General features: G+C 51.1%; 1 protein-coding gene across 2 annotated transcripts in view; it reads right to left on the reverse strand.

Moving 5' to 3' along the window:
• SCAPER (S-phase cyclin A associated protein in the ER) overlaps nucleotides 1–25955 on the reverse strand; it is a 3157511-nt gene that overhangs the window by 591872 nt on the left and 2539684 nt on the right. For both annotated transcript variants that reach the window (XM_086959426.1, XM_086959427.1), the window contains exon 27: nucleotides 9903–10058. In XM_086959426.1, coding sequence (XP_086815552.1) covers nucleotides 9903–10058 — 156 coding nt within the window. The remainder of the gene's footprint in view (nucleotides 1–9902; nucleotides 10059–25955) is intronic.

Here is a 25955-nt window from a genome sequence, read left to right on the forward strand (position 1 = left end):
GTCCGAGTTCAGACGCCATTCGTGATTCATCATGCACCAACGGCTGAGTTTGTCCGCCCTGACGTTCAGGGAACCTGCGAGGTGTTGAACCACCAGGGTCACGCCCAGATGTTCCTGCCACTGCCAGAGGCGCAGAGCCTCCTGGCATAGGGTCCATGACCCCACCCCGCCCTGTTTGTTGCAGTACCACATGGCGGTGGTGTTGTCCGTGAAAACCTGCACTACACTCCCCCGGAAAGAGGGGAGGAATACCTTCAGTGCAAGCCGGATCGCCCGCAGCTCCAGAAGGTTGACTTGAAGCCCCCAGCCCTGGAGGGACGAGCCCGTCACAACTACGTGCTCCGGTTGGGGTAGGGAGAGGGATCTGCAGCTGACCCAAACTTTCTTGCAGTGCCCTCCGAGATCAAGACATGGTCGGACTAATTGCCCTAATGCTGGGCCCACTGAAACTTCAGGTCCCACTGCAGAGCCCGCAACCGCCACCAGGCGTGATGCACCAGAAGGATGCAGGAGGCCATCAGCCCCAGAAGCCGCAGCGTCAACCTGACCGAGACTCGGATAACGGCTGAAAAATCGGAATCAGAGCCTGAATATCCCAAACCCGCTGTTCGGGAGGATAAACCCGAAACTGCGCCGAGTCTAGAACCGCTCCGATGAAGAGGAGCTTCTGAGAGGGACACAGGTGTGATTTCGGCACATTGATGGAGAACCCCAGCAGGTGCAGGAGGTCGGCCGTAGTCTGGAGGTGGATGACGACTGTCTGGGGCAAGCCCAGCTTCAACAACCAGTCGTCGAGGTAGGGGAAGACTGAAACCCCTAACCTACGCAGATGAGCTGCGACCACCGCCATCCCTTTCGTAAACACCCGTGGGGCGCTGGTAAGGCCGAAGGGGAGCACGGTAAACTGAAAATGCTCGTGGCCAACCGTGAACCGCAGGTAGCGCCGGCAGGACAGGGATGTGAAAATAAGCGTCCTGCAAGTCCAACGCAACCATCCAGTCTCCCGGGTCCAGGGCAGCTAAGACCTGAGCCAGTGTCAGCATCTTCAACTTCTCCTTCCGGAGGAAGCCGTTGACGTTGCGCAGGTCCACCATTGCCCTTCTTGGGAACGAGAAAGTAGTGGGAGTAGCAACCACACCCTACTTCTGGCCCAGGAATGCGCTTCATGGCCCCCTTGGCTAAGAGGGCCATAACTTCCTCTCGCAGAAGATTCAAGTGAGCCCCCGACACGCGGTGGTACTGCGGTGGCATGGCTGGAGGGGTCGCCTCGAAGGGGAAGGAGTAGCCCCTTCAGACGATTTGCAGCACCCACCTGTCCAACGTGACAGTGCACCAGTGGAGGAGGTGATGACGAACCCTGCCCCTCACTGGTGTCACATGGGCCTGAAAGCTCGGACTAGGACGGCTTCGAGGCGGATGCTGCGGGGTGGATGTGGACTGGCCTCGCCGTTTTCCCCGGGCACCGCCACGGCGGTTACCACGTCAGCCACCGTGTTGGATGTTAGTCTGCGGCCCATGGCTGGCAGGACATGTGGGGGTGCCGCTTCTTTGGCAATGAAAGGAGCGAAAGGCAGCAGTTTGCTGGCGCGGGCCGACAGGCCCAAGGACTTGGCCGTAGCCCTGAATTCCTTAAAGCGCTCAAGTGCACTGTCTGCCTTGTCCCCAAAGAGGCGACGGCCATCAAACCGCTTGTCCATAAGGGTGTTTTGGACATCAGCCGAAAAGTTCGCGGACCTCAGCCAGGCGTGGCGACAAATCTCCACCGTCGTTGCCATCGCCCTGCCTAGCGAGTCCGTTGTATCCAGTCCACACCGGATGGAATACCGTGCCGCATCTCAACCCTCCACAAGGGCTTGGGCGAGTTTAGGCTGGGCCTCCTCCGGACATTGTGGCAGCACATCCACGACCGTGTCCCACAGAGAGTGGGAATAACGGACCAAGAGGCACGCAATGTTAACGAACCGCAACCCCAATCTCAGTGAGGAGAACATCTTCTTATCATACTGTTTGTACCTCTTGGATTCCTGATCAGGGGGAGCCGTCGGGAATGCGGTCTGGGAGTTAGAGGCCTGTATGACCAGGCTCTCGGGAGTGGGGTGGATAGACAGGAAGCAAGGGTTGCCCGGAGCCGGGCGGTGGCGTCTGGCCACGTTCCTATCTACAGGGGGACCTGTAGTGGGCCTGGACCAAGTGCCCAGAATACAAGGCCTCATTAAGAGGCAATAGAGGCTCCGAAGAGCTTGCTTGCGGTTTAAGGATCTCAGTGAGGAGGTTAGTCCTCACGGCCGCGTCGGGAAGTTCAAGGGATAAGGCCTTGGCCGCCCTGTAGGCAGTCCCCTCCTCCGTAGCCACGGTAGGAGGGGAGACAAAACCAGTGTCCAAACCACTGGCATCCCCTAGCTCGCCTGCCCAGTCCTGATAAGACTGGCACTCACGTGACAGAGGGTCCTCAGACCCCTCTCAATCCTCCTCGCCATCCATCTCCTGGTACTGAGGGTCACATGATGGGGCCGGATCATAGAAGAAAAGTTCTTCTCTTGACCTCGAATGCGGTGCCGCTCCGGCGTCGGAACCGCGTCGAGGGGGGACCGGGGCTGACATCGTCCGTGAAGGGCGTCGGGGCGACACCCTAGAGGCCGGCACCGCCGGGATCGTAAGGTTGACGGGCGACGACCTGGTTCCGGAACCGGATCCAGCGGGGTCCTGCGGCTTTGGGACCGAAGTCGCCGACGGCGCCAAAGCACCCGACGGCACTGGGGCCGAAGCACCCAGCCCGCTTGGGCTCCCAGTCGGGACCGCGTGGCCCGAAGGCGCCGCGGAACCCGATGGAGGAGTGAGCGACCTCATGGCCGTGAGGAAGGCATTGATCTCCTCAGGCGTCGCGTTCTGCCCAGGGACCGGCGGGTATGGAGCAGGCCGCGACGCCTGCGGCTCCGGTGGAGCCGCGTGGGTGGTGTCGCCCGCACCACCGTCCGCGTCGCGCAAGCGTCATGGGGGGAAGTCAGAAGAGCGATGTCGCTTTTTTGACTTCTTGTGCCTCTTACCTGAGGACTTGGAGTCCGAGGAGTGGTGTCGACTCTCCGAGCTGTGATGACTTCGGCCCTGCGACCTGTCCCTCGACCTCCTTCCGGACCGGGACCTCGAACGGCGCGTGGCCGACTGTCAGAGCTCGAGGCACTTGCACGACCACTCCCGCCTAGCCTTCGACGTCAAGGCCTGGCAGTTGGGGCATGACTTGTCATCATGGTCGGGCCCCAGGCAATGTAGACACCGGCGATGGGGGCTGGTAACCGACATCAGTCGGCCGCAGTCGACGTAGGGCTTGAATCCGGGCATCCCTACCGGCACCGTAGTCAAAAATTGACTAAGGGTACCACTTTTTCCGGATTGGCGCTTGCTGGCGCGGAAAAAAAGAAGAACTGATATCAGCGCGCGAGGGCGGCGTCTAAGTACTCCGGCAATGTCATCCCGGCGCCAACGACGCCGACGCCGGACGTGGAGCCGCAGACGACGCCTACCGACACGCTAGGATACTGCTACGCAAAAGACTCCGGATCCAGTCTGACACCTGGGGATATTCTAAGGTAAGGAATCTAATACTAACCTGTTTCTTTCAGATATTACACACCACCACCGTGTTGTATGACCTCACCATCACATCCCTCCGGAGGACCAAAGTTAGAAAATGAGTCAACGCCAACTGAACCGCCTTCAATTCCGTCCAATATGAGGACATTTCTGCCTCCAGCACAGACCAAAGACCCTGCACCGAATCATGACCAAAGACTTCTCCCCACCCCAGTTCGCAGGCATTGGTCGTCAGGACTAACCTCTCCTAGTACACAAAGCTCAAGCCCTGCAAGAGGTTCCGATCCACCAGCCACCAGGATAACTCCAGGGCAATGGACCCTGTGAGAAGTTGGCCTGATATATGATGCTCACTAGTTCTAGTGAATGCCCTGTATCAGTCCAAACAACTCTTATGGTGTTTGGTTGTAAGTCAATCTTATAGACCAGCTATCCTAATGGTAGCATGGACAAAGCAGTCTTAGGCTAAACTCTATTGGCATGTGGAGCCAGCTGTTTTACCACATATAACCCCTTGAATACCAAGTGAAAGGACACCACACAGGTTGTTAAGAAAATAAACAAGTATTTATTAACTAACATACACCTCTGAACTCTTTATGAGGTCAGAGTGCTAAGCACATGACAAACTCTTAAGAAAAATATGTTTAAGTTGCACGATTTACAATGGTGCCCTAGGGGTACGACAAACCATATAGTAAGTAAGTGGAATGTGAAAGTCAATCAAAGGAATGGAGCTGTCCAGAGGCTGTAGGATCGCTGGGACCACGCTATACTAACTTGAGGTAAGTAATAGGAGGCCCACGGAGCGCGTGTGCAGAGTGTGAACTCACACGCAAGATGCGTACAAACGTCTATGGACAGTACAGTTTAAGAAAAAGGTGAGTACGGACGTCCCTGACTAGATAGGACTAAAACGACTGTGGAACTGGACACTAGGAGAGTCAAGCTACCCTTGAGCACCGAAATGCTTGTGTTACCTCACCCACAGGCTGCGGGTGCATAGGTGCCAAGTCGTGTCGGGTTCCGGCGTTGAAGTCTATGGAGCCTGGAGGAAAAGATGCTGCAGGCGGTCAGGAGGAAGATGTCCGGTGTGATCCAAGGGTGGATCACTGAAGAGAAGAACCTGAAAGCAGAGGGGACAATGTTCAAAGTCACTAGCCAGTGACTGGAGTGGAACCAGGAGTGGAACCAGATGTCGTCGTCGCGATCAGGTGAAGGTGGACGCTTGTCTCTGCAGCCACGTGGACCAGGTGGTGTCTTCGACGACCAGGATGGAGGCACGAGCTGTCCCACGCAGGTTCTCGCTGTCGGCGGTGTCGTCTCCGGATTCCGGTTCAACAGGCCTTGGCAAAGGCAACCCACGCCGTGAGTGGAAACGGCGTCTGGAGTGGACCGGGAGGGTCCGGGGTGCTCCTCTTTTGGAAGGGAGCAAGGGCCAGTCTGGAGCAACCAGACCAGCAGTGAAGTTGTCGGGTTTCGTCGTCTAGGAGGTCACTAGCCAGCCGGCAAGTGACCAGACAACGCGTCGAGCAGCAAACAGGCAGAAGGGCCCAACGCAGATCTCGTGGATGCTGGAGGGCTGATCGTCGGTGCAGGAGCTGCTCGGGGTCGGAGATTCTCAGTCCCCAAAGCACTTGGACGAGGATGCCTCTGAAGTCGTGCTGGAGTGAAGTGCTGCTTCTTTCAAGATGGCCGGTCCCACGTGTCTCGTTGCACCCACGGGTCTCAGCTGAGCTGGAGATGTAGGTAGAGGTCGGAGAGGTCTGGGAATCCGGGTCTCGTCGGGCTCTGAAGTCTGGATCCTTGCAGAAAGACGACAAAGGGAAGCCGCTGTACGCTGATGGTGCCTGCTTGTGCAGGGTGGACACTCCTTGCCCACAAGGGAGATTTCTTCAGTCTTCTGTGGAGCAGAACGTCGAAGTCCAGAGTTTCTTCTTGTAGAGTTGATCAGGATAATCTAATTTGGAATGGGACCAGCTCCTACCTTTATTCAGCTAAAGGGGGCTGCACTACGACTAGGTCCCTCCTCTGGGTGGGACCAGGAAGGTGGGTGGTTACACCCCCTTTCCTTTGTCCGGTCTTGCGCCAGCTCTGGGGCTGGAGTGCCCCAGGAACTGGTTTAGACCGGAGTATGCACAGGGACACCTTGTGTGCCCCAGGCATGTCTCATTCCTTTCAGCCCTGTCCTACCTAATACAAAAAAATCCTGTCTGGGGTGGTGCTAGCACCTCCCAAGGCAGGAAACCCTTTGTCCAAGCCTCCCTCGCTGGAAGGACTCTCAGCAGCAGGAGGTCAGACTTGTGTCTGTGGTAGCAGCATCCATTTTGTGATGCTGAGGCTCGAGTTAACTTTAACCGGGGTTCACAGTTACATACATGTCGTGTCCCTCTAGAAGGGTGGAATGCTACCCCCGTCGCCAGAATTGGCGAGGGGGTAGTATTCCAATTCGTATGACACCTTACTCAACATGTTTGATAATGCTATACCAAAGTTAGCATTTAACTGCGAGGATTATAATGCACTTCAGAGTATATGGTATGCGTTATCATGGAACAGCTATTAGGACTTGGTTCCGCAAGCTGCAAACGGGCTCAGCTCATGCCAGAGCACCATTTCACATAATTCCAAGCACTCTGCCTTCAGGACTGATAAGGCCTTCCATAGGAGTGACTGATAGGAATATATGTGTCCATTTTAGGTTCAGATATAGGGAACTATATCTAAAGCAAAGGGTGATTACACCACCTTGCCCCAGCTGTCGTGCAGCAGTTGTGTCTGTTTAGATGGTCAGCCAGGGGTGGCATAATACATGCTTCAGCCCCTGGTAGGCCCTGGGTACACCTATGCCCTGGGTACCTATAGTACACTGTACAGGGACTGATAAGGTGGCCCAGTACCAATTGGTAAATGCACCTAAGGTACATGGTTGTCAATTTAGAGAGAGAACAGCTAGGCTGTGGGTCTGATTAGCAGGCCCACAGCCAGGGAAAGTCATAAACCAGTGAAGCAAAAAGCAAAAATCGGGGGTGACCATAGGATTGCAGACCCTACTCTCCTACAGACCTCCCCCTCCCCTGTTATCAACAGCTTGTAGTTCAGAGAGGTTGGATCCCAATGCCCCAGAAGATGATTCACCAGGGGGTACAAGAGTAAAAAGGCCCAAGGTACAATCATCACAGTAGCCGACATCAGCCCCTGAACACGCAACCACTGACGAGCTGTGAAAGCCTGAGCCCCCAACTCCTTTCTCAGTTTGTGCATAAGAGTCAGTCTGCGGGGTTCCGACAGGAAGACTTTGCCCAACCTGGTGTTGAACACCCCGCCAATGAACAGCAGTTCGTGAGTGGGACAAAGATGGGATTTCTCCAAGTTCAGAATCCACCCGAACCGTTGAAGGAGACTGTAAATCTCCAGGGAATGCGCCTGAGCCTGAAGGAAAGAAGAGTAAGAAATCAACCAATCGTCCAAGTAAGGGAACACCTGTACACCTGTACACCCCGAGCATGCAACAAACCCACCAAGGGTACCAACACTTTAGTAAACACCCTAGGATAGGTAGACAGGTCAAACGGTGATACCTGGAAAACTGATAATCAACCACCCCTACACAGAAACGCAGGAACCTCTGTGAATCCGCGTGCACCGGCACATAACAGTAGGCGTCCTGAAAATCGAGAGAAGCCAGGAAATCCCCCACTGACAGGAAGGGAAGAATCCACTGTAGAGTCACCATTTAGAAGGACCGATGAGGAATACACAAGTTCACAGCCTTCAGATCCAGGATAGGATGGAAATTCCCATTTGGCTTCTGGATCAAAAATAGGATTGAGTAAACCCCCCAACCCCATTTACTTAAAGGCACCTTCACCACAGCCCCCTTTGACACCAAGTTCCGAACTCCGCCCAACAGAGCATGACATCTTGTCTGAGACCTGGGAACAGAGGTAGCTCTGAACACATCCACCGGAGGAGTTCCAAATTCTATTCTGTAGCCCAACCAGACCACCTGCAGGACCCACTGATCCCGAACAAACTCCTCCCAAACAGGAAAAAAAGAGGTGAGGCTACCCCTAACTGGCACCCCCAAGGAACTCACCACATAGTCACGTCTTGGAGGGACCTGCACAAGAGGAAGCACCCTGTTGACCCCAGGACATGTGGAAGGAAGGGACACCCCGGCCACATTCCCTGCCACGAAAGGGCTGGGCTGCCATCTTGGATTGAAACGCCTGCCCAAAAGCCTGCTTATAACCCACAAACTTGCCCTCCCTCGGAGAGCAGATCGGAGCCAACAATTTCTTGTCCTCTGCCTCCAACGGCTCCCCAAACAGCCTAGAGCCCGTGAAGGGAAGCTTCATCACGGCAGCCTTCTGAGCAGCTTCCGCCTTCCAAGACTTAAGCCACAACTGCCTCCTAGCAGCAACAGAGGCACCAGCAGCTGCTGCCGCAGTCCTAAGGGAGTCGAAGGACAAATATGCCATGAAACGCAACTGTTGTTCCAACATGGACAAAGATTCTGAGGGATCCTCATCCTGTATGAGCTGCTCAGAAATACTCCGACAGTCCTTTAGAAGCGACTGAACAAGATAGCTGGCATGAACTACAGACGGAACTGCAAGATTAGAGGCAGAAAAGGACCGCTTCAAGGCCCCCTCAACCCGCTTGTCCACAGGATCTGAAGGAACCGCATCCTCAGACACCACCAGGCTATGAGACGCCATACCAGCAAGCAGGGAATCCACCTTCACCACGGCCGGGAATTCCTCAGTGAATCCCTGTAAGGGATACCTTCTAGCCAGAAACCGGGGAAAGGCAGCTTTGTCAACATTCTTCCACTCCCCCTTAAGCACCTTCCTCACAGATTTATGAATGGGGAGGCTTTCAGGTTCTTTCTTTAGGTAGTTTGCGAAGAAGTCTTCAGATTCTCCACTCTCCACGGGACCAGGGAACCTCAAATTGTCTCGAACATGCTGCAGAACACAGCGAAGGTCTGCCCCCTGGACAAAACGACCCTTCACCTCCTCATCAGAAAGGCCGCCGCCACAGAAGCCTCAATCAGCTTTTGATTATCTTCCATGGAAGGAGCAGTAGAACACCGAGCGACCACCACCTCATCCTCACAGCCGAGCTCACGTATATTCGCACCTCTACCCGCCATGTTGTGAAAAGGAGAACAGAGAACCAGTCCCCAAGAAATACCCTAGACCAATCAAAGAAAAAATCGCTAAGGGCCAACCAGGGAACGCCACCAGGACCCCCAGCCAATCCCCAAACAGGACCGAAGGCCGGCCTCTAAACCAGTCTATCAGAGACAACCACAAACCTACAAAAGGAAAAGACTGAACAGGGCCCAACTGTAAGGACAACAAGGAGCCAGAAGCCCCCGCCCCAGGAACCAGCGAACACATAGGTAAGAAACTCCCAAATGCCCCCGCAGCTCTGCAGGAAGCAGGGGAGTAGAGTCACAAAAACACCATATGACCCCCATAGCCAGCAAACACTGACTCGAGGACAGGGAAAACCCCCACCAGGGCGATCCTCTAGCATTCTATTATTGGCAACCATTAAACGTCCTGTAAGCAGTGGGAGCCCCCACAATTTTCAGGCCCCTACTGTCCAAATTAAACATAAGATCCCATAAGGGATAGACCGCCCAGCAGGAAAGAAAAAAGGGTAAACATGGGCTTGAAACGAGACGAGCACGAGCCCGAGACCTTTAAACACACATCCGTGGAAAAGCCAAACTGCCACGTCCTCAGCGCTCAGAAAAGCCAGACACACCCAACACACCTCCCCTCCCTCCCCGGGTGTTCCAGATAGAGCAGGGAACGAACCCGGAAGAGGGGAAGCCGCAGCAGGGAATCACCACCCCATACCAGGCAGTCCGGACCCCCCAACCGCATGGTCCCGCTAAAGCAGGGACTCAAACTTATTGGCACATAAGACCACAACAGGCACATTAGGGGTTTAAACTGTCGTTTAACATCCGGTTTCACACTTACCCAAAAGGAGACCAGTTCCAGCACCCCCCACGACAAAGTCTACCCGGAAGTGATTCCGCAGAAAAAACAAACAGGATGTGGGTCACAGGGTTATATGCTGCAGGGTATGGGTGTGGCCTGAAGGGAAGGGATGGGTTTTTAGTTGCTTGGGAGTTTCTAGTGGAAGGAGCTATGCTCATGTAGTTAGGACTGGGACGGGAAGGACTGACGAGGAGGTAATGGATGTTTGCGGTTTGATACCTGTGAACGCGATGGTAAGTATATATTATGCTCATAAACAGTTGCTGGTGAGGGGCAAGAGCTGCCTACCTTCCAGTGACAGCAAAGCAGAGTCTGCAAAGTCCATGTAGCGCCGCCGAGGCACTCTGCAGGAAGAGCGCTATCTTAGGGTTCTCATCCACTGGGCCTTGGACGGATAGGAAGCAGTCTGACAGCTTGTCAATTAATCCGATGTTCACCACATAGCTGGGAAAAAAAGAAAGGGTGGCGTTAAGTGAGAACTCAGGCACAGGATAAGGAACAACTACAAACAGGGTAGGGTATTAATTCACAGACGCCAACATACAGCACCCAGCAGAATCGCCGACATGGTCATCCCTCCTACAATCAGGTGTAGTGTACTTCCTATATTCCCAATAGGCTGTGCGCATTGGAATAATATTTACTATAGTTTAGACGTAGGACTGAGGTCGACTAGGTCTCTATCGAATATATTAGACTTAATTGTGAGTGCCAGCTAGCTCAGAAGTCACTAGAAACGTTCTCGAATAAACAAGAAGGGATTCGTTTCTAACAACCGCATAAATATGACAACTTTGTTTCCCAAGAATAAGAAATATTTCTCTAAAGTCGTGGAAACAATAGATAGCTATTTCACTCAGTCAATCGAGCATGCTTCGTTTCACCAGTAGTGCAGAGAAATAGAGAGACATGCGTTTTCAATTAAAGGTATTTATTGAACAGTCTTCTTTCTCATGCAAAAGAAATGAACTGCTACAATCGCAATACTTAGCATGAAGTACGTACAGTAAAAAGTGTATTACAAAATAATATTGTAATAGCATGGTATGGTTTCTAAGCCATAAATAAATACATAAAATACATACATAATAAATAATGACTAAAAGTACTCAACTGGTGCTTCTAAAATACGCCTACCCCGGGGTATCTAACCTAAGTCTAGTACAAGGGAAGAAGGAAGTGAGGTGTAGCTTAGTTTTAGTATTCTTTGCCAAGAATCTATTCCAAGAATTCTCAAAGGGTCTAATCAGCTCCGTACCTTGGTTTAGAATGAAGAGGTCCGGTGTCTCTCTCTCAGAACCCGATTTCCCAGCAACCCGCAAGGGTAGCCTGGATACACTGGAGCTGGATTTATCGGCAGTAGAAAAGACAGCATCTCTCTCAGTGCGACTGCTGGAGGGTCGGCTTCCTTCGGCACTTGCTGCTGCGAGACGCGTTGGGCAAGTAAATAGTCTAACTGCTTCAAACCACTGTGTATTTGCCTAAGCAAGTGTGGGCATATTTATACCTTGCCGAGTTTGACGTAAGATTGGACATAATAACGTCATCAAAGACTCAGTTCTTTGAAAACTCCATGATTTCTTGGATAACTTAATATTCAAGCAAGGGGAAGTCCCTGACTGCTGAAGGCGAGTTTTTCCAAGAAATCGTTGTGGATTTTTGGAACTAGTGGAAGTGGCAATGCCGTATTTGGACTGCATGGGCTAAGTCTAAATATAGTTATGATATCTATTCCTATATAAGGATAGGGCGATTAATACCTATATATGGGCATGAATCGGGAAAATTACACAAGGGTCCTAAATTCATATACAACACAGGCACTCGTACAACAGTCCCAGATTGAACTTACTTATAGTTCTTTTTGAGGGTACTAGCAATCCGGCTAAGATTTCCAGCACCTTTTTTAGAATATTAAGTTGTACACAATAAAATAATTTCCCCAAAACGCTGTGAGTGCCCATTCAGTTACACAGGTGTAAGCCCAGCAAAGGGAGTGGTGAATTCAACACACATCAAGCACACATAAATCATAGAATCCGAGAACTGAACATCAAGTATCATTTAGACATTTAGACAGCACAATTCTAACATACGTCCACGCAGTAGGACTTGTACATTAGACCTCCTCTTTGCGTAGTGAATAGATGCAATATGTCTTGCGCGTTTAAATACTCAGTGTTGAGATATGCACAAATAAGGGACATGTTCCTAAACACTCCCATTGTTTATAAGCCAGGAAGGGGCATACAATTATTTGAGGCATTAGTCTTTTGCACCTTAAACTCTACAATCCCAGTGGAATATGAGAGTAGTAACTTCTGTACATTAATACTATTATGCATATAGGAATAACTGTGCTGCTATTTACCATATGAAGCATACATTATGCAATTTCTATTTTGTTAAGCTCTACGTTCACCCATGACCGGCATCTTGGTACTAGGCAGACCTGGTAAATCTTGGTAAGTGTTACTACACTGCGCTGGCTAACACTAGAGTTTCCTGAGATTTCGTAAGGGCCACAGACAAAAGACAAAACAAACAATACACCACCCGACAGTTTCGCTTGTAAGGGGTATGTTTTGCAGACTATAAAACAGGCCACAAATTTTGCCCAGCACCAGGCATAAATGAACTTCACAAACAGATGGCAGCAAGGATAACATACATAACCTCAGGTACTATACTGAATGCAGCCAACTGATGCTGTTCAAACGCTATCCAAGGATGTGGAGAATCCACAGGTTTGAGGGCAAAGTCATGTCCACCTGCTGCTAAATGTCACCTGAAGTGGCGACCGGATCAGAGTGCAGATGCTCATACCCAGAAGTTCCGAGCACCACATTTTTCTAGCCCAATCCAGAGCCACTAGGATGACTTGGGCCCGGTAGCCCCATATCTTCTTCATAACTGCTGGGAGAGGCAGAGGTGGGAAGGCATACAGGAGTCCTGTGTTCCCCTCCAGTAACAGTTTGTTGAAAAAGATTTTGACACTGTCCATTCTTGACAGTGGTAAAATGATCTATCCAGGTATCCCTTCAGTCAGCCGATACCGTGTGCCACCTCAGAATGCAGATGACATTTGAAATCAGCCAGGAAGTGCCGGCTGAGCTCATAGACGCTGGTGTTCAAGGATCTCTCCGAGTGGTTTACAATCAAGGATATGCCCAGATGCTCCAGCCAACTCCAGAGGAGCAGAGCCTCTTGGAACAAGAGTCAGAAGGCCATTCCGCTTGTTGCAATACAGCATGGCAGTGATGTTGCTCGTGAGAACCTGTACCAGCCTTCCCTTAATGGATAGCAGGCTGATCTTCAGCTCCAGATGAAAGACCCGCAAATCCAGCACACCTATATGGAGCCGGGTTCCCATCAGAAACCAAAATCTTCTGATCTTTACCTCCCCCAGATGACTTCCTCAGTCCAGCACTGATGCATCCGTTACCATCATCAGCTCTGAGTGGGGAAAGGAGAAGAGTCTGCTGCTGGTTCAATTTCGGTCAAGCATTCACCACTGCAGATAAGGTGAAGTCACCTCCAAAACCTTGTTATGTTTCATATAGGTACTCTAAAATAGGCCCGGGTAACATCATACCCTTTCACCTACATTACCTCCCCTACACTACACAGTAACAAGCCTTTTAGGATTGAACCTTTACCTAAATCTAGTCCTGGGCACAGGAGGAGGGTTTTCCTGAACAACAGCGTTCTATGACTTCATCTTTAGACTGACACAGTATGAATGAATATTTGTAAGGGATCTTGGAAACCAGGCAGGGTCTATAGCCACCTGCATAATATCTACGTACAAGGTTCATCCCATAAGTCATCCTCAAACCCAGCAATGGCTAATACAAGAAACAAGGGACAAAGAACCCCCAGATACTTTTCTGTATAAATACAGCACCTCTTGCTAGTATTAATCAGAGGGAACTAAGACTTCCAGGCCGACACATTGACTCGAGACGCTGAGGCTCCTGCATGAAGACGCTCGAGCTGAAAGGGGTCTGACAAATCCCTTGCGGGGTGGCCAACTCTAGACCAGGTCGGGGTCCCACACTCTCTTGCTTCAGGTAATGGGGTTAGACTAAACCTAGAGGAATTCTTGGCTTCACAACTACTCACATGTTAGGTACACTTGGGTACATCCAGATAGGCATCGTAGGAGTACGGGCGCTTAGTTTTATTATTAATTATGTGTATGTGTTCATGACTAATGCAAAATGGTAGAACTGTACTATCCTTTTATATTCACTGTACGTCTGATCATATATCTGTGCTACTGTCTAATGGTTTTCACAGCACATATATTATACACTAGAAGAACAACTGTGCAAACATTGAAGACCCATCTTTTCACATCTGCTTGCTAAACCGTTGTCTTTTCTACCCTTCCCCGCTCTCTGTAGGTTCACGATTTTCCTAGCGCTTGGACGCTCACGGGCAACAACTGCGCTCTACAAATCCCCAAGTTTACAAGTTTACAATATATACTTATTGTAAACACACCTAACTGTTTCTCCTGTGTAACTCTCTGAGTAGAAACTAAGTGAGCACGAGTGACTGAGAGAAAGGTAGTACATTGTTTCCACCATCCTGGAGTGTGAGAAGTTGGCCTAGCATTTGATGTCCACTATTCTAGTGGGCACCTTGCACAAGTCCAAACGACCCTTATTGATGGTAGGTTTAGACAACCTTTATAGAAAGCTATCCTAGTGGTAGCTGTGGAGAGCAGCCTTCAGGCTAAGTCTGGAAGGAATGTAAAGCAGGTTGTTTTACCAGTCTATAATCTCATGAATGATCAAATTAAAGGGGACCCAAAGCAGGTATATATAAAAAATATATGTATTTATTCTAAACACACCCCTCTAGTCTCTTTATGGGGCTAGAGGCAAAAGTACAATCCAGGAACTTAATTAGCACACAGTAAATTAGCACAGCATACTTTTTGGCGCAGTGGCCTCACAAACCATATACTAAGAAAGTGGTACCGCTGTGAACATAGAGACAGGCCTAGGGCCTGTAGAACCGCTGGGGCAACCAGGAACCACCCAATGTAGGGACGCAGGAGACCCACGAGGGATGCGTGCAGTGTCTAGACACAGCCGCGAATCACCATTGACTACTATGGAGAAAGTAAATATTAGCATTTTAAAGAATAAGGAGACTTAGGAGTGGACTACGGTAAAACCCCTTCAGTACTGGACACTTCGAGAGTCAAGACCCAAGGAAGCACCGAAGAACTCGTGTTACCTCACCCAGGGAAGTCGGTGCATAGGTGTCTTTTCGTGACGGGTTTCGTCGTCGATTCCTATGGAGAGCTGCAAAGAAGTGCTGCAGGCGACCAGAGGAAGAGTGTCCGGATCGATCACAGGATGGATCGGAGATCTGAAGAACCTGAAAGCAGAGGGGACAGAGTCTGGGTCACTATCCAGTGACCAGGAAGGCGACAAGAAGATGAGAGCTGATGTCGGGTGACTTCAGGTGATGTAGGTGAAGCTGGACTCTTCAGCCACGAGGTCCAGGAGGCGTCGACGACAACCAGGAGCTGGATTCGAGCTGTACCACGTCGGATGTCTAGTGCAGCAGCGTCGGCATCCGGATTGGATCCAACAAGCCTTGGCAACAGCAACCCACGCAGAATGGAAAGATTGGCTTCAGAGCAGACCAGCAAGGTCTGAGGGACTCACCCTTTGGAGGGGAGTCAGGGCACGTCTGGAGCAACCAGGAAAGCCCAAGAAACAAAGAAGATTCCGTCGTGGGGACCCACCAGTCGACGGACCAGGGATCGCAAAGGGGCGTCGAGCAAAAATGCAGGAAGCGGGCCCACTGAACAAAATGCACAACTTCGGGAAAGCTCGGGAAGTCGATGCACTAGCAAATGTGCTGGATGTCCAGGAGTTCCGGTCCCACGTCTCTCGTGATGGCTACAGGTCTCAGCTTCGCTGGGGACTCATGTCGGCCTCGTCTGGAAGTCCGTGTCCTGTGTCGCAGATTCTTCGGGATCCGTTGGGATCCTCGGAAATGCAGACTGACAAGCTGCTTCTTTGGTGCCTGTTTGAACAGGGGGTCACTCCTTGACCCCAAGAGAGATTTCTTCCGTCTTCCAGTCGAAATGGAAAGTCGAAGGTCCAAGACATATGTTGCAGAGTTTCATCCAGGGTAATCTAAAGTCCTAGGGACTGGGTTCCTATACTTATACTAAGTTTAGGGGATGGACTAACTCTAAGGTCCCACCTATGGGAGGACCTGGGGAGGGGTTGGGCACACCCCATCCCCTTTGTCCAGTTACGCGCCAGAGCTGGGGCTGAGTGCCCCAGAAACCAGTTTGAACTGGGAACTGCACGGGGCCACCTTGTGTGCCCCAGGCACTGTCTGAAAAGCATTCACTGAATGCACCCACCCTGACCCAATACACATGTTGGGGCTCTCTTTAACTTTTACCGGTTAGACCAGTGTGTACATATCTTCTCCCTCTAGAAGGGTGGAATGCTACCCCTGCCACCAGAACTGGCGAGGCAGGGTAGTATGCCAACGTTTTTGACACCAAACACGACATGTTTTGATGCAGCCATTCCAAAGTTGGCATTAATCGCGAGGTTGGTATGGCTGTATCACAGAACAGCTATAAGGAAGGGATTCCAAACGCTGCAGAGGGGCTCAGCTCATGCATGGGCACCTTCTCACACAAAACCAATCACTCTGTGTTCAGGATTGTCAAGGCCTGCCATAGGAGTGACATAGGTTTATATGTGTCTGTATATATAGGTAGATATAGGTATACTATATCTAAGTAAGGGGTACAAGTACCACCTTACCCAGGCTGCAGTCGCAGACCTGTGGTGCCATTTTGGAAGGCTTCCCAGGGGTGGCATAATACATCCTTTAGCCCCTGGAAGGCCTCTGGGGTACCTATGCCCTTGGTACTTAAGGTACCATATACTAGGGACTCACAAGGGTAACCCAGAAACCAATCTGGAGTGTACCTAATGTACATGCAATCTATTTAGAGAGGGAATAGCTAGGCTGGGGTCCTGGTTAGTAAAGGCACCAGCCAGACTAAAGTCGATAAATCAGTGAAACACAGCAAAAAGTGGGTGTAACCATAGTAAGCAGAACCTACTCTCCTACACAGGGGATCAGGGTTGTCATGCTCCAACGTTGCCAGAAACTATTCTCTCCCCGATAAGAGGAGATTATAGTGGCACTGTGAGCTAGCTAATGCAAACAGGCTAACATATGCAGTGGGGTTGCTCAGAGTTAGTCTGCCACCAATCCTACAGTTTATGTTCTCCAAACATGCAGGTCCTGCATGGGTACTATAGGAACTACACAACATCCTCAATGGCATCTCACAGGTTGCCTTGGAGCTGGGCCCACTGGGACTGCAGATTTCACTGCAGAGCAACATGTACCACCAGGCTTAGTGGACTACCATAATCCAGGAGGCTAACAAGCCAAGAAGCTTAAGAGCTGCTCTCGCCGAGATCCAGGCCCGATGCTGAAACATCAGGAACATAGCTTGAATGTCCTGACTTCTTGATCTGGACTTGTTGCAACAGAGGGAAGGCTTTGAACTGCACTGTGTCCAAGAAAGATACTATAAAAGGAAGCTGTGAACATTTTGTATTTGTCATTCCGAAAAAAGATATTCAGAGGGCGAAGACCTAAGACAGGCCGAACCCCTCCATTTTCTGTGGTATGAGAAAATAGAGAGAGTAACAACATGCCCCTATTTCTGACTCTCAAACCCCCTTGATGACTCAGTTGGAGAGTAAAGCACACACCTCCTGCTTTAGAATGGACAGGTGCGCCTACCTTCAATAGCCAGTCTGATGTGGGAGAGAGTTGTGGTGGGGCAGAAAGAAATGATAGCGCATAACCATACCGAACGAGCTGGAGGATTCATATGTTGATATGGTGGATCGTAACCCTGGGAGAAAGTACTGCATTCTGCCTTCCACAGGGTGGTTGTGCATCACTAAAGCACAAGTTACTACTTGCGTAATGATATATATGTAAGAGACATTAGTTAGTGATAGAATCCTTACCTTAGAATAGCCCCAGGCGTCAGACTGGATCCGGAAAGTTTTGCTAGCAGTACCCCTGAGCGCCAGTAGGTGGCGTTGCGCGGCTCCGCGTCCACCGCTGGCATCGTATGCGCCGATATGGCGTCACAGAGACTACTTAGGCACCACCCATGCGTGCTGGCGTCAGTTCTGTATGTGACTTTCCGTGCCAGGAACGCAGAGCCATGTAAGAAACTGACCACTGGTGCCATGAAACTACGGCCCTGAAAGGGATGTCCTTAACCCTAGTAATCAGTTCGCAGAACGGGGAGGATCGGTGGGGTGGTAAGGAATCTATCACTAACTAATGTCTCTTACAAATATATTGTTACACAAGTAGGTACTTGTGCATCTGAAAGAGACACGTTAGTACCTTAGAATAGATACCCCAGTAATACCAACCCCGGTGGAGGGTCTGCGAATAAGATTACACCAGAAAGTTACGGAGATCAGAACGGTCAAAGAAGCCGTGTCTCCGGAATTTATTGTCAAGGGAGTAATGCTTGGTAAACGTGTGAAGCGAGGCCCACGTAGCTGCCTGACAAATGTCGTGCAAGGGAACACTGCGTCCCAAGGCAGTAGTTTCTGCAGTTGCCCTGGTGGAATGAGCACGCAGCCCCACATGAGGCTCTTTCTTAGCCAACGAGTAACAGGCCTTGATGCAGAGAACGACCCACCAAGAGATGGTCAATTTGTGCACGGCCCGACCTTTTTCATTGCCCACGTAGCCAACAAAGAGCTGGATATCAACTCAGAACTGTTGTGTGCGGCTCAGGTAGAAGGAGCGGGAAACGTTTTGGGTCCAGACGGTGACGCCTATCTTCCTCTTTAGAAGGATGCGGAAGCGGAAAGAAGGTGGACAAAGTGATGGTCTGCCTGATGTGGAAGGGCGTGACAACCTCTGGCAAGAAAGAAGGACAGGTCCTCAGAAACACCTTGTCCGGAGGAGGTTTAGAAGAAAGAGCCTGGAGCTCACTTACTCTTCTGGCAGCAGTGATAGCTGCCAGGAAAGACGTCTTGAGAGTAAGAAGACGCAAAGGACAGTTAGGAAGAGGCTCGAAGGGAGCACACATCCGATATGTCAAGACAATGTTTAAGTCCCATTGAGGTATGATAAACAGCACAGGAGGAAACGTGTGCGTCATGCCTTTCAGAAAACAGTTAACAACCGGGAACTTAAAAAGAGAAGGCTGATCTGGAAGCCGTAGAAAGGCGGAGATGGCTGAAAGATAACCTTTGATAGTGCCTAAAGCAGAGCCCTGCTGGGCCAAAGAAGAAGGAACAGAAGGACTTCGTAAAGAGGGGCAGAAAGGGGATCCACAGACTTTGCTGTGCATCATGCCACAAACTTGTTCCACTTGCAGGCGTATACCGTTTTTGTGGAGGGATGCCTGGCTGGCAGAATGACATCACAGACTTCGGAAGATCGATAGCTGTCAACTGTCGCCGCTCAATCTCCAGCATGGAGGCTGGACAGGACGGGTGGAGGAACGCACCGATAATGGGGAACTTCTGAGAAGGACTCAGGTGCGACTTCAGCACGTGCAGGAGGTCGGCTGTAGTCTGGAGGTGGGTGACAACTGCCTGGGGCGAGCCCGCCTTCAACAACCAATCGTCGAGGTAGGGAAAGACTGACACCCCTGACCTGCGCAGGTGAGCTGCGACCTCCACCATCACTTTCGTGAACACCCGAAGGGCGCTGGTAAGGCCGAAAATGCTCCTGGGCTACCGTTAACTGCAGGTAATTCCAGTGGGCCGGGGATGTGAAAATATGCGTTCTGCAAGTCCAACGCTACCATCCAATATCCACGGTCGAGGGCAGCCAGCACCTGAACCAGAGTCAACATCTGGAACTTCTCCTTCCTGAGGAAGCGATTGACATTCCAGTGGTCCAAGATGGGGCGCAAGCACCCCTTGTCCTTCTTGGGAACCAGAAATTAGTGGGAATAACAACCACATTCTTCTTCTGGCCCAGGAACACTCTCAATGGCCCCCTTGGCCAAGAGGGCCAAAACTTCCTGCTGGAGAAGCGCTAAGTGATCCCCTGACATGCAGTGGAACTGAGGTGGCATGGCGGGGGGTAGCCTCAAAGGGGAGGGTGTAACCCCTCCGGACGAGTTGCAGCACCCACTTGTCGGAAGTGACAGAACGCCAATGGGGAAGGTGATGTCGAATCCTGCCACCCACTGGCGTGGGGTGCGTCCCGAAGCTCAGACTAGGAATGCTTTGAGGCGGTTGTTGTGGGGGTGGAGGTGGACTGACCCTCACGCCGGCCACCGGAGCCACCACGGCGGCCTCCACACGCACGGCCACGCTGAGTTTGGTTCTGCGCAGGCTTTTGACTGAATGAGCCACGAAAGGAGCGAAAAGTTGACGTGGGCGGGCGTGTGGCGGAAAGGCCAAAGGACTTGGCTGTAGCTCGAGAGTCCTTAAAACGCTAAAGCACACTGTCTGCCTTATCACCAGCAGGCAAGTGCCATCAAAGGGCATGTCCATGAGCGAGCTCTGGACATCCGGGGAGAACCCGGTAGATCTCAACCAGGCATGGCGACAAAGCGCCACAGTCGTGGAAATCGCCCTACCGAGGGAGTCCGTGGTGTTTAAGCCACAACAAATGGCGAATTTAGCCACGTCCTTACCCTCGGCCACAACCTGGGACAGCACAGCCTGGACCTCTTCAGGGCACTGAGGCAACACCTGAGCAATGGTATCCCACACCGCGTGGGAATAGCATCCCAATAGACATGTGGTGTTCACCGAACGCAGCCCCAAGCTGGCCGAGGAGAACAACCGCTTGCCGAACTGCTTCAGCTTCTTAGAGTCCTTATCCGGCGGAGCAGCGGGTAAGGCACTCTGGGACGTCGAAGTTAGAATGACCAGACACTCGGGTGTAGGATGAGTGGTCAGAAAGGCAGGATCACCCGGCGCCGTGCGATGAAGCCTGGTGACGTTCTTATCCACAGGCCAGTGAGGGCGTCAAATGGCAGCAGTGGCTCCGATGAAGGGGACGCCGACTGGAGCACTTCAGTGAGGAGATTAGTCATTAGGGCCACAGTAGGTAGATCAGGGTTAAGGACCTAAGGTGCCCGACAGAGCACCACCGTATACAAGGTACTTTCCTCCATAGTGGACGGGGGAGAGGCAAACCCCGGGTCAGAGGAGATGTCAAGGCCGCCGGCCTCTTCAAAGTCGTCCGCCCTATCCTGCTCAGAGTCGCACTGACGAGCAAGACGGTCAGAGGACCCCCTCCCAGTCGTCCTCAACCTCCGCTGTGTGCAGCACAGACCGCGGCGGTGGGGCAGGGACCGGGGGTGGAACACACGGCGTCGGGAACTGTGCCGGGAACGCTGCCGGACGGGGCCGAACCAGCACCATGTCCCAATTTGGATCCCAGGTGGGGACAAAACCGTCCGGGAACCGGGGTAGAGGCAGAACCAACGGCATCCACTGAGACGTCGAGGGTGGCGATGGAGCCGGAGCCGTCTGCGTAGGACCTCTTGGCGCCGGAGCCAATTGGGCAGGATCCTGCAGCATCGGAGCCAGAGCCACCGGTGGCGTTGACGGCCCAGCAGGATCCTTACACGGGACCACGGGGCCCAAAGGAGCACCAGCGGGAGCCCGAGGTCTAAACAGGCGGTCCATGGCAGCAAGAAACTCTTGCATCTGTACGGGAGTCGCCGACGAACCGGGGTAAGGCGGGTAGGCCGCTGGACTCCCAGGCTCTAAAGGAGCCGCAGGGGCAGAACCCCTGTCCCCCTCGTTCGCATCTGAGGACCGACGGGGGGACGCCGGAGAGCAACTACGCTTCTTCGACTTCTTTTTGTGTCGTCTCTTACCCGAATCCGAGGGTGAAGCCTTGGAGCCCGAGGAGCGGTGATGGTGGCCCAGCGAGCGTTCTCGAGAATGGCCCTTGGACTGCGAAAGGCGCTGGGACGATCTCCAAGCAACTTCCGGCGCCGCTCCCTCAAGGCCTTCGGGCAGTCCAGATAGGACCGGGAGTCATGGTCGTGCTCCTGGCAGTAGGGACAGACGTTGTGGGGGTTCGCCACCGACATACTGCGAAGGCAGGCCCCACAGGACTTAAAACCAGGCATCCCTATGCACCAGAGAAGACCAACAAGAGACAAAAGCCCCCAAAATGATAGTCAAAAAGTGACCAAGGTACATGCTCTAACCGGATCTGCGCCCATGGGTCAGCGCGCATGGGTGGTGCCTAAGTAGTCTAAGTCAGCGACAGACGCTGAGCAGCACAACGCCACCTACTGACGCGCAGGGGTACTGCTAGCAGAACTTTCCGGATCCAGTCTGACGCCTGGGGATATTCTAATGTAAGGAATCTATCACTAACATGTCTCTTTCAGATAGCAGGTTATAGCAACTTAGAGGCTGTTGCTGTAGGGAAGGGGGAATGGGAAGACTGATGGACTGGATGACCTACATGCTGCTTGCCAGATTCTTCAAGTTCTAGATCTATTTCCTCGGCTATGAAAGGACTGGGTTGACTGCAGAGAGGGCTTGGATGACTGGTGTTGTTTGTACACCGAACTCCTGGAGTAGCCTTGGAATATCTGGAAGTGGTGAGGAAACCTTCGGGCAGGGGTTACAATTCCCAGATGGTGTGCCTTTGCCCTACTCTCCTTAAAGTGTTTTAAGGCACAATCTGCTTTCTTGCCAAACAGATGTGAGCCTGTATGTCTCCTGAGAATCCTATGGCCTGCATCCATTCATGGCAATGGAGCATCGTTCTGGGACCAACTACCCATCCCAGACAATCCGTAATAGCAAGGTCAGCATAAATCACGTGTATTGGGCCATACCCTAGCTTGAATGGTTTGATCCAAGGAGGTCTTAAGTTCTTCAGCGGCTGCCAGAAAGTACGCACTGGCCATGTCCCAGAGGGCACAATAAACAAGCAGCACTGACTGAGCTCAATGCTAGGTTAGCCAAGAAGAATGTTCATTTTCCGAACACCACAATCCTCTTTGACTTCCTGTGCAGGGGGATAAGGGGTAATCATAGAGAATTAACTTGGGTTCACCTTGGTGGTGAAAGCCTGGACCACCAAACACTATAGAGAAGGTTTCTGAGTAAGGCAATCAGGGTCACCAGGAGCCTGTCTATGGCGTTCAGTCAGCTGCCTATTCACTACCAAGCCAGAACAGGTTTGGACCAAGAGCCCATTAAAGTGTCAGGAAGGGCATCATTTAAATAAAAAAAAGGCTTAGATGTAAAACTTCTGTAAGGACATTTGTCTTGAAGACCTCAGCTGCTCATCGAATTATCACAACCAAGGACGCACTCTCTTTTATTGGGGCTCAAGAGCCAAGTTCAATCTTGCATCTAGTGAAGTATCAATCCCACTGTCCATCTGAATGTCCCTGTAAATATCATAATGAGGGGGGCAAATCATCCCAATCCCTACCATTGTCATCCCTGAGTGGAGGTGCCTCTGCGGTAGAGGAAGCATAAGATCAGACTCAGATTGTTTGGCTGACTGGGTGGGCTGCAGCACACTTAGAGCAGGGGTCGAGCTAATGTTGGTTTGGTATTGGATATCGGAGTCCGTATCGGATTCTCCAACTGCGCCGGTGGCACCAGCACCGCGTCGAAAGAGGAAGGAAGAATGCAGGTCTGGAAGCAGGTGTAGAAATCAGCACCAAAGTCGTGCTTAATCAATGACGGGTAGACGGCACTGAGAACAGCTCCAAACGGCAGTAATCCAACGTGAAGCTCCTTGTTGACAATTGGGACCTGAAGGCATGCCAGAGGGAGCCAGAAGAGTGCCAAAGATACACAGCATGGCCTTCCTATAGGGCTCGACATACTATGGTGTCACCGATGGCTCAGAAAACTTAGGGTGAATGGGATCAACTCCGGGATCAGCTCTTCAATCAAAGATTAGGAGTGGGATCGATTGGCATGTGTACTCCTTTGCAAATTCTCTTTTGATGAAGTGGCAAGGTAGGATCGAGTCGCGCTTTGCTTTCTTTTTTTTTAAAAATGTCTCTTCATTAGAAACAAATCGACATTACATTTCATTGTATGAAATGAGCAAGGGATGATAAATACTCCAGTTCTCTGATCTAGCTTACAGTGAATCAAGCACAGATATACAAATCATGACAGTTAGGGGGTTTCGAGAGTCTCATCCTCATCCAGTGATGCTGGTGGGATACAAATATTTCCGCTATACAAGTTCCAAGGCCCCCATACTTTGTTCCACTTCCAGGGACACCCTCTGGCAACATATACTGACTTCTCCCTGAACATGCACCAGTCCAGCTCTTCCTCCCATTTATCTAGCATTGGCGGTTGGTGGGCCCCTCAATTTTGTGCTTCATTTCTTTTGGCCACCGTTAGTGCCAGGAATACGCATTGCTTAGTGTGAAAGGTGAGGTCCGTAGGTTCCCAAATGCTTAAGAGGCACCTACAGGCTTCAGGTTGCAGGTCAACTGCAATTACATCCCGGAGAGTGCGATGTATGAGTTGCCAATATGATTGCATATTCACACATTCCCATCTTATGTGGATAAATGTATCCACCTTCCCACATCCACGTCTGCACTCTTCATTCTACCCATTCGTACTAAATCTGGCCCAGTGATATATATTCTGTGCAGAATCTTTAGCTGCACCACTCGCAGCCTAGCTTGAACTGCCACTTCCCTCGGGGAGGAGACCGCTATTTGCCAGTCTTCATCATCCAGTTCAATTCCATCCTTAATCCATTTGTCCTTAAGGGACTGGAGGGGGTCCTCCATAATGATTATCAATTTTTAATAAATCAACAAGATAGACCTCTCTGGAAGATGGCCGTCCAGTATCCTATCCTCGAGAGGGGATGCTTCGAGGAGGGGGGTGGGGGGTAGGAGGGGATCTACTAGCAAGACGAGGCTGGAGTGCGTGTCGGACTTGCAGGTATCTATAATACTCAGTACCGTCCAGTTTATATTGCTGTTGGAGAGAAGCAACCAAGAGGATAGTGCCCTTGACCCAGAGGTTCTTAATCTGGGAAATACCAATAAGATCCCACCTATCAAACCCTTTAGTTTGCCAGAGGTTCCCCAGCTGTTTGACATTCCAGAGGGGAGTTGCCAGTGTGAACCTACGGTCCCACCCCAGATGCTTGCTCACTTCAGAGGATATTCCTAAACTTCCAAAACTTACCTTTGCTTTCAAGCACAATAAGAACCTTCAAAACTTTCTTGTGAGGGCGAAACCAGATGCCAACGAATGTTTTGTACCAAAATCGATCATTGGTGATACCCCTTTTTGGGGCAATCACAAATGTGGCAGATGTCAGGCGTGTGACAACGCCATGGTCGCCGACCATATTGACATCAGGAAGAAACATATCAAACTGAATCAGATGACCAATTGCAGGACTATGAATGTGATATACTGTATCTTCTGCCCGTGTCACCTGCCGTATGTAGGGGAAACCGGCAGAGAAATTAGAATTCGGATTGGAGAACATAAATCCAATATCCGGACCTCTAAAACATCAGCGCCACTGGTCCAACATTGGCTTGACAAGGGACACAAGGATACGGAACTCAAGTGGACAATATTAGAGAAGATCAAGCCAACAAAGGACGCAACAATGAAAAATTTCGTAAGGCCAGAGAAGTGTTCTGGATCTTCTTTCTTAATTCTGAAAAGGAGGGACTCAATAAATAAACCTCGTGGGAGCAAGCGATTTATTAATCTGCATTATTCATCTGTGGTCTCACTACAGTTTGCCGGCTCCCCCTTTTAGATGGCGCTCTCGGGATGCAGGCTCTGTATTGTATTTCTCTAGTCCGACATTGCGTTCAGACTTGCTGTTCCTTTAAGGATAGTCCTATGTTTCTGCTTACGCTTCTGACCCTGTCGGCACGCCAATGATATGAGCATTGCATTAGTTACGGCTCCATCTATATAAACTCATTTTCTATTTCCGCTTACTCCCGTACACGTACCTGTCATTTGATGGACGCCGCGTATCCTGGACGGAGCCTGAGACGCTTATCCTCTGCCGCCCGCCTCCCGCTGGAGAAGTCTCCTCGGGTGTATTGAGATACCCTTGGATTCGTGTTGTCGCTTTTCCAGCCGCGAGTGGTGTATTACGAGCTACTGTTTTTTCAGGTGAGCCATTGCCGATTTAGACTTTCGGCTGTAGTTCCCTGGCATGCCTCCTCGATATCCCCGTCTCTTCCCTGATGTTGACCCTCCTATGAGTCCTCTATAATGTGGGCTAATTTTCTCTCGCTTGTTTGCTAATTTTCCAACC

This window comes from Lissotriton vulgaris, chromosome 2_2 (assembly GCF_964263255.1).
Source record: "Lissotriton vulgaris chromosome 2_2, aLisVul1.2, whole genome shotgun sequence".
Taxonomy (NCBI): domain Eukaryota; kingdom Metazoa; phylum Chordata; class Amphibia; order Caudata; family Salamandridae; genus Lissotriton; species Lissotriton vulgaris.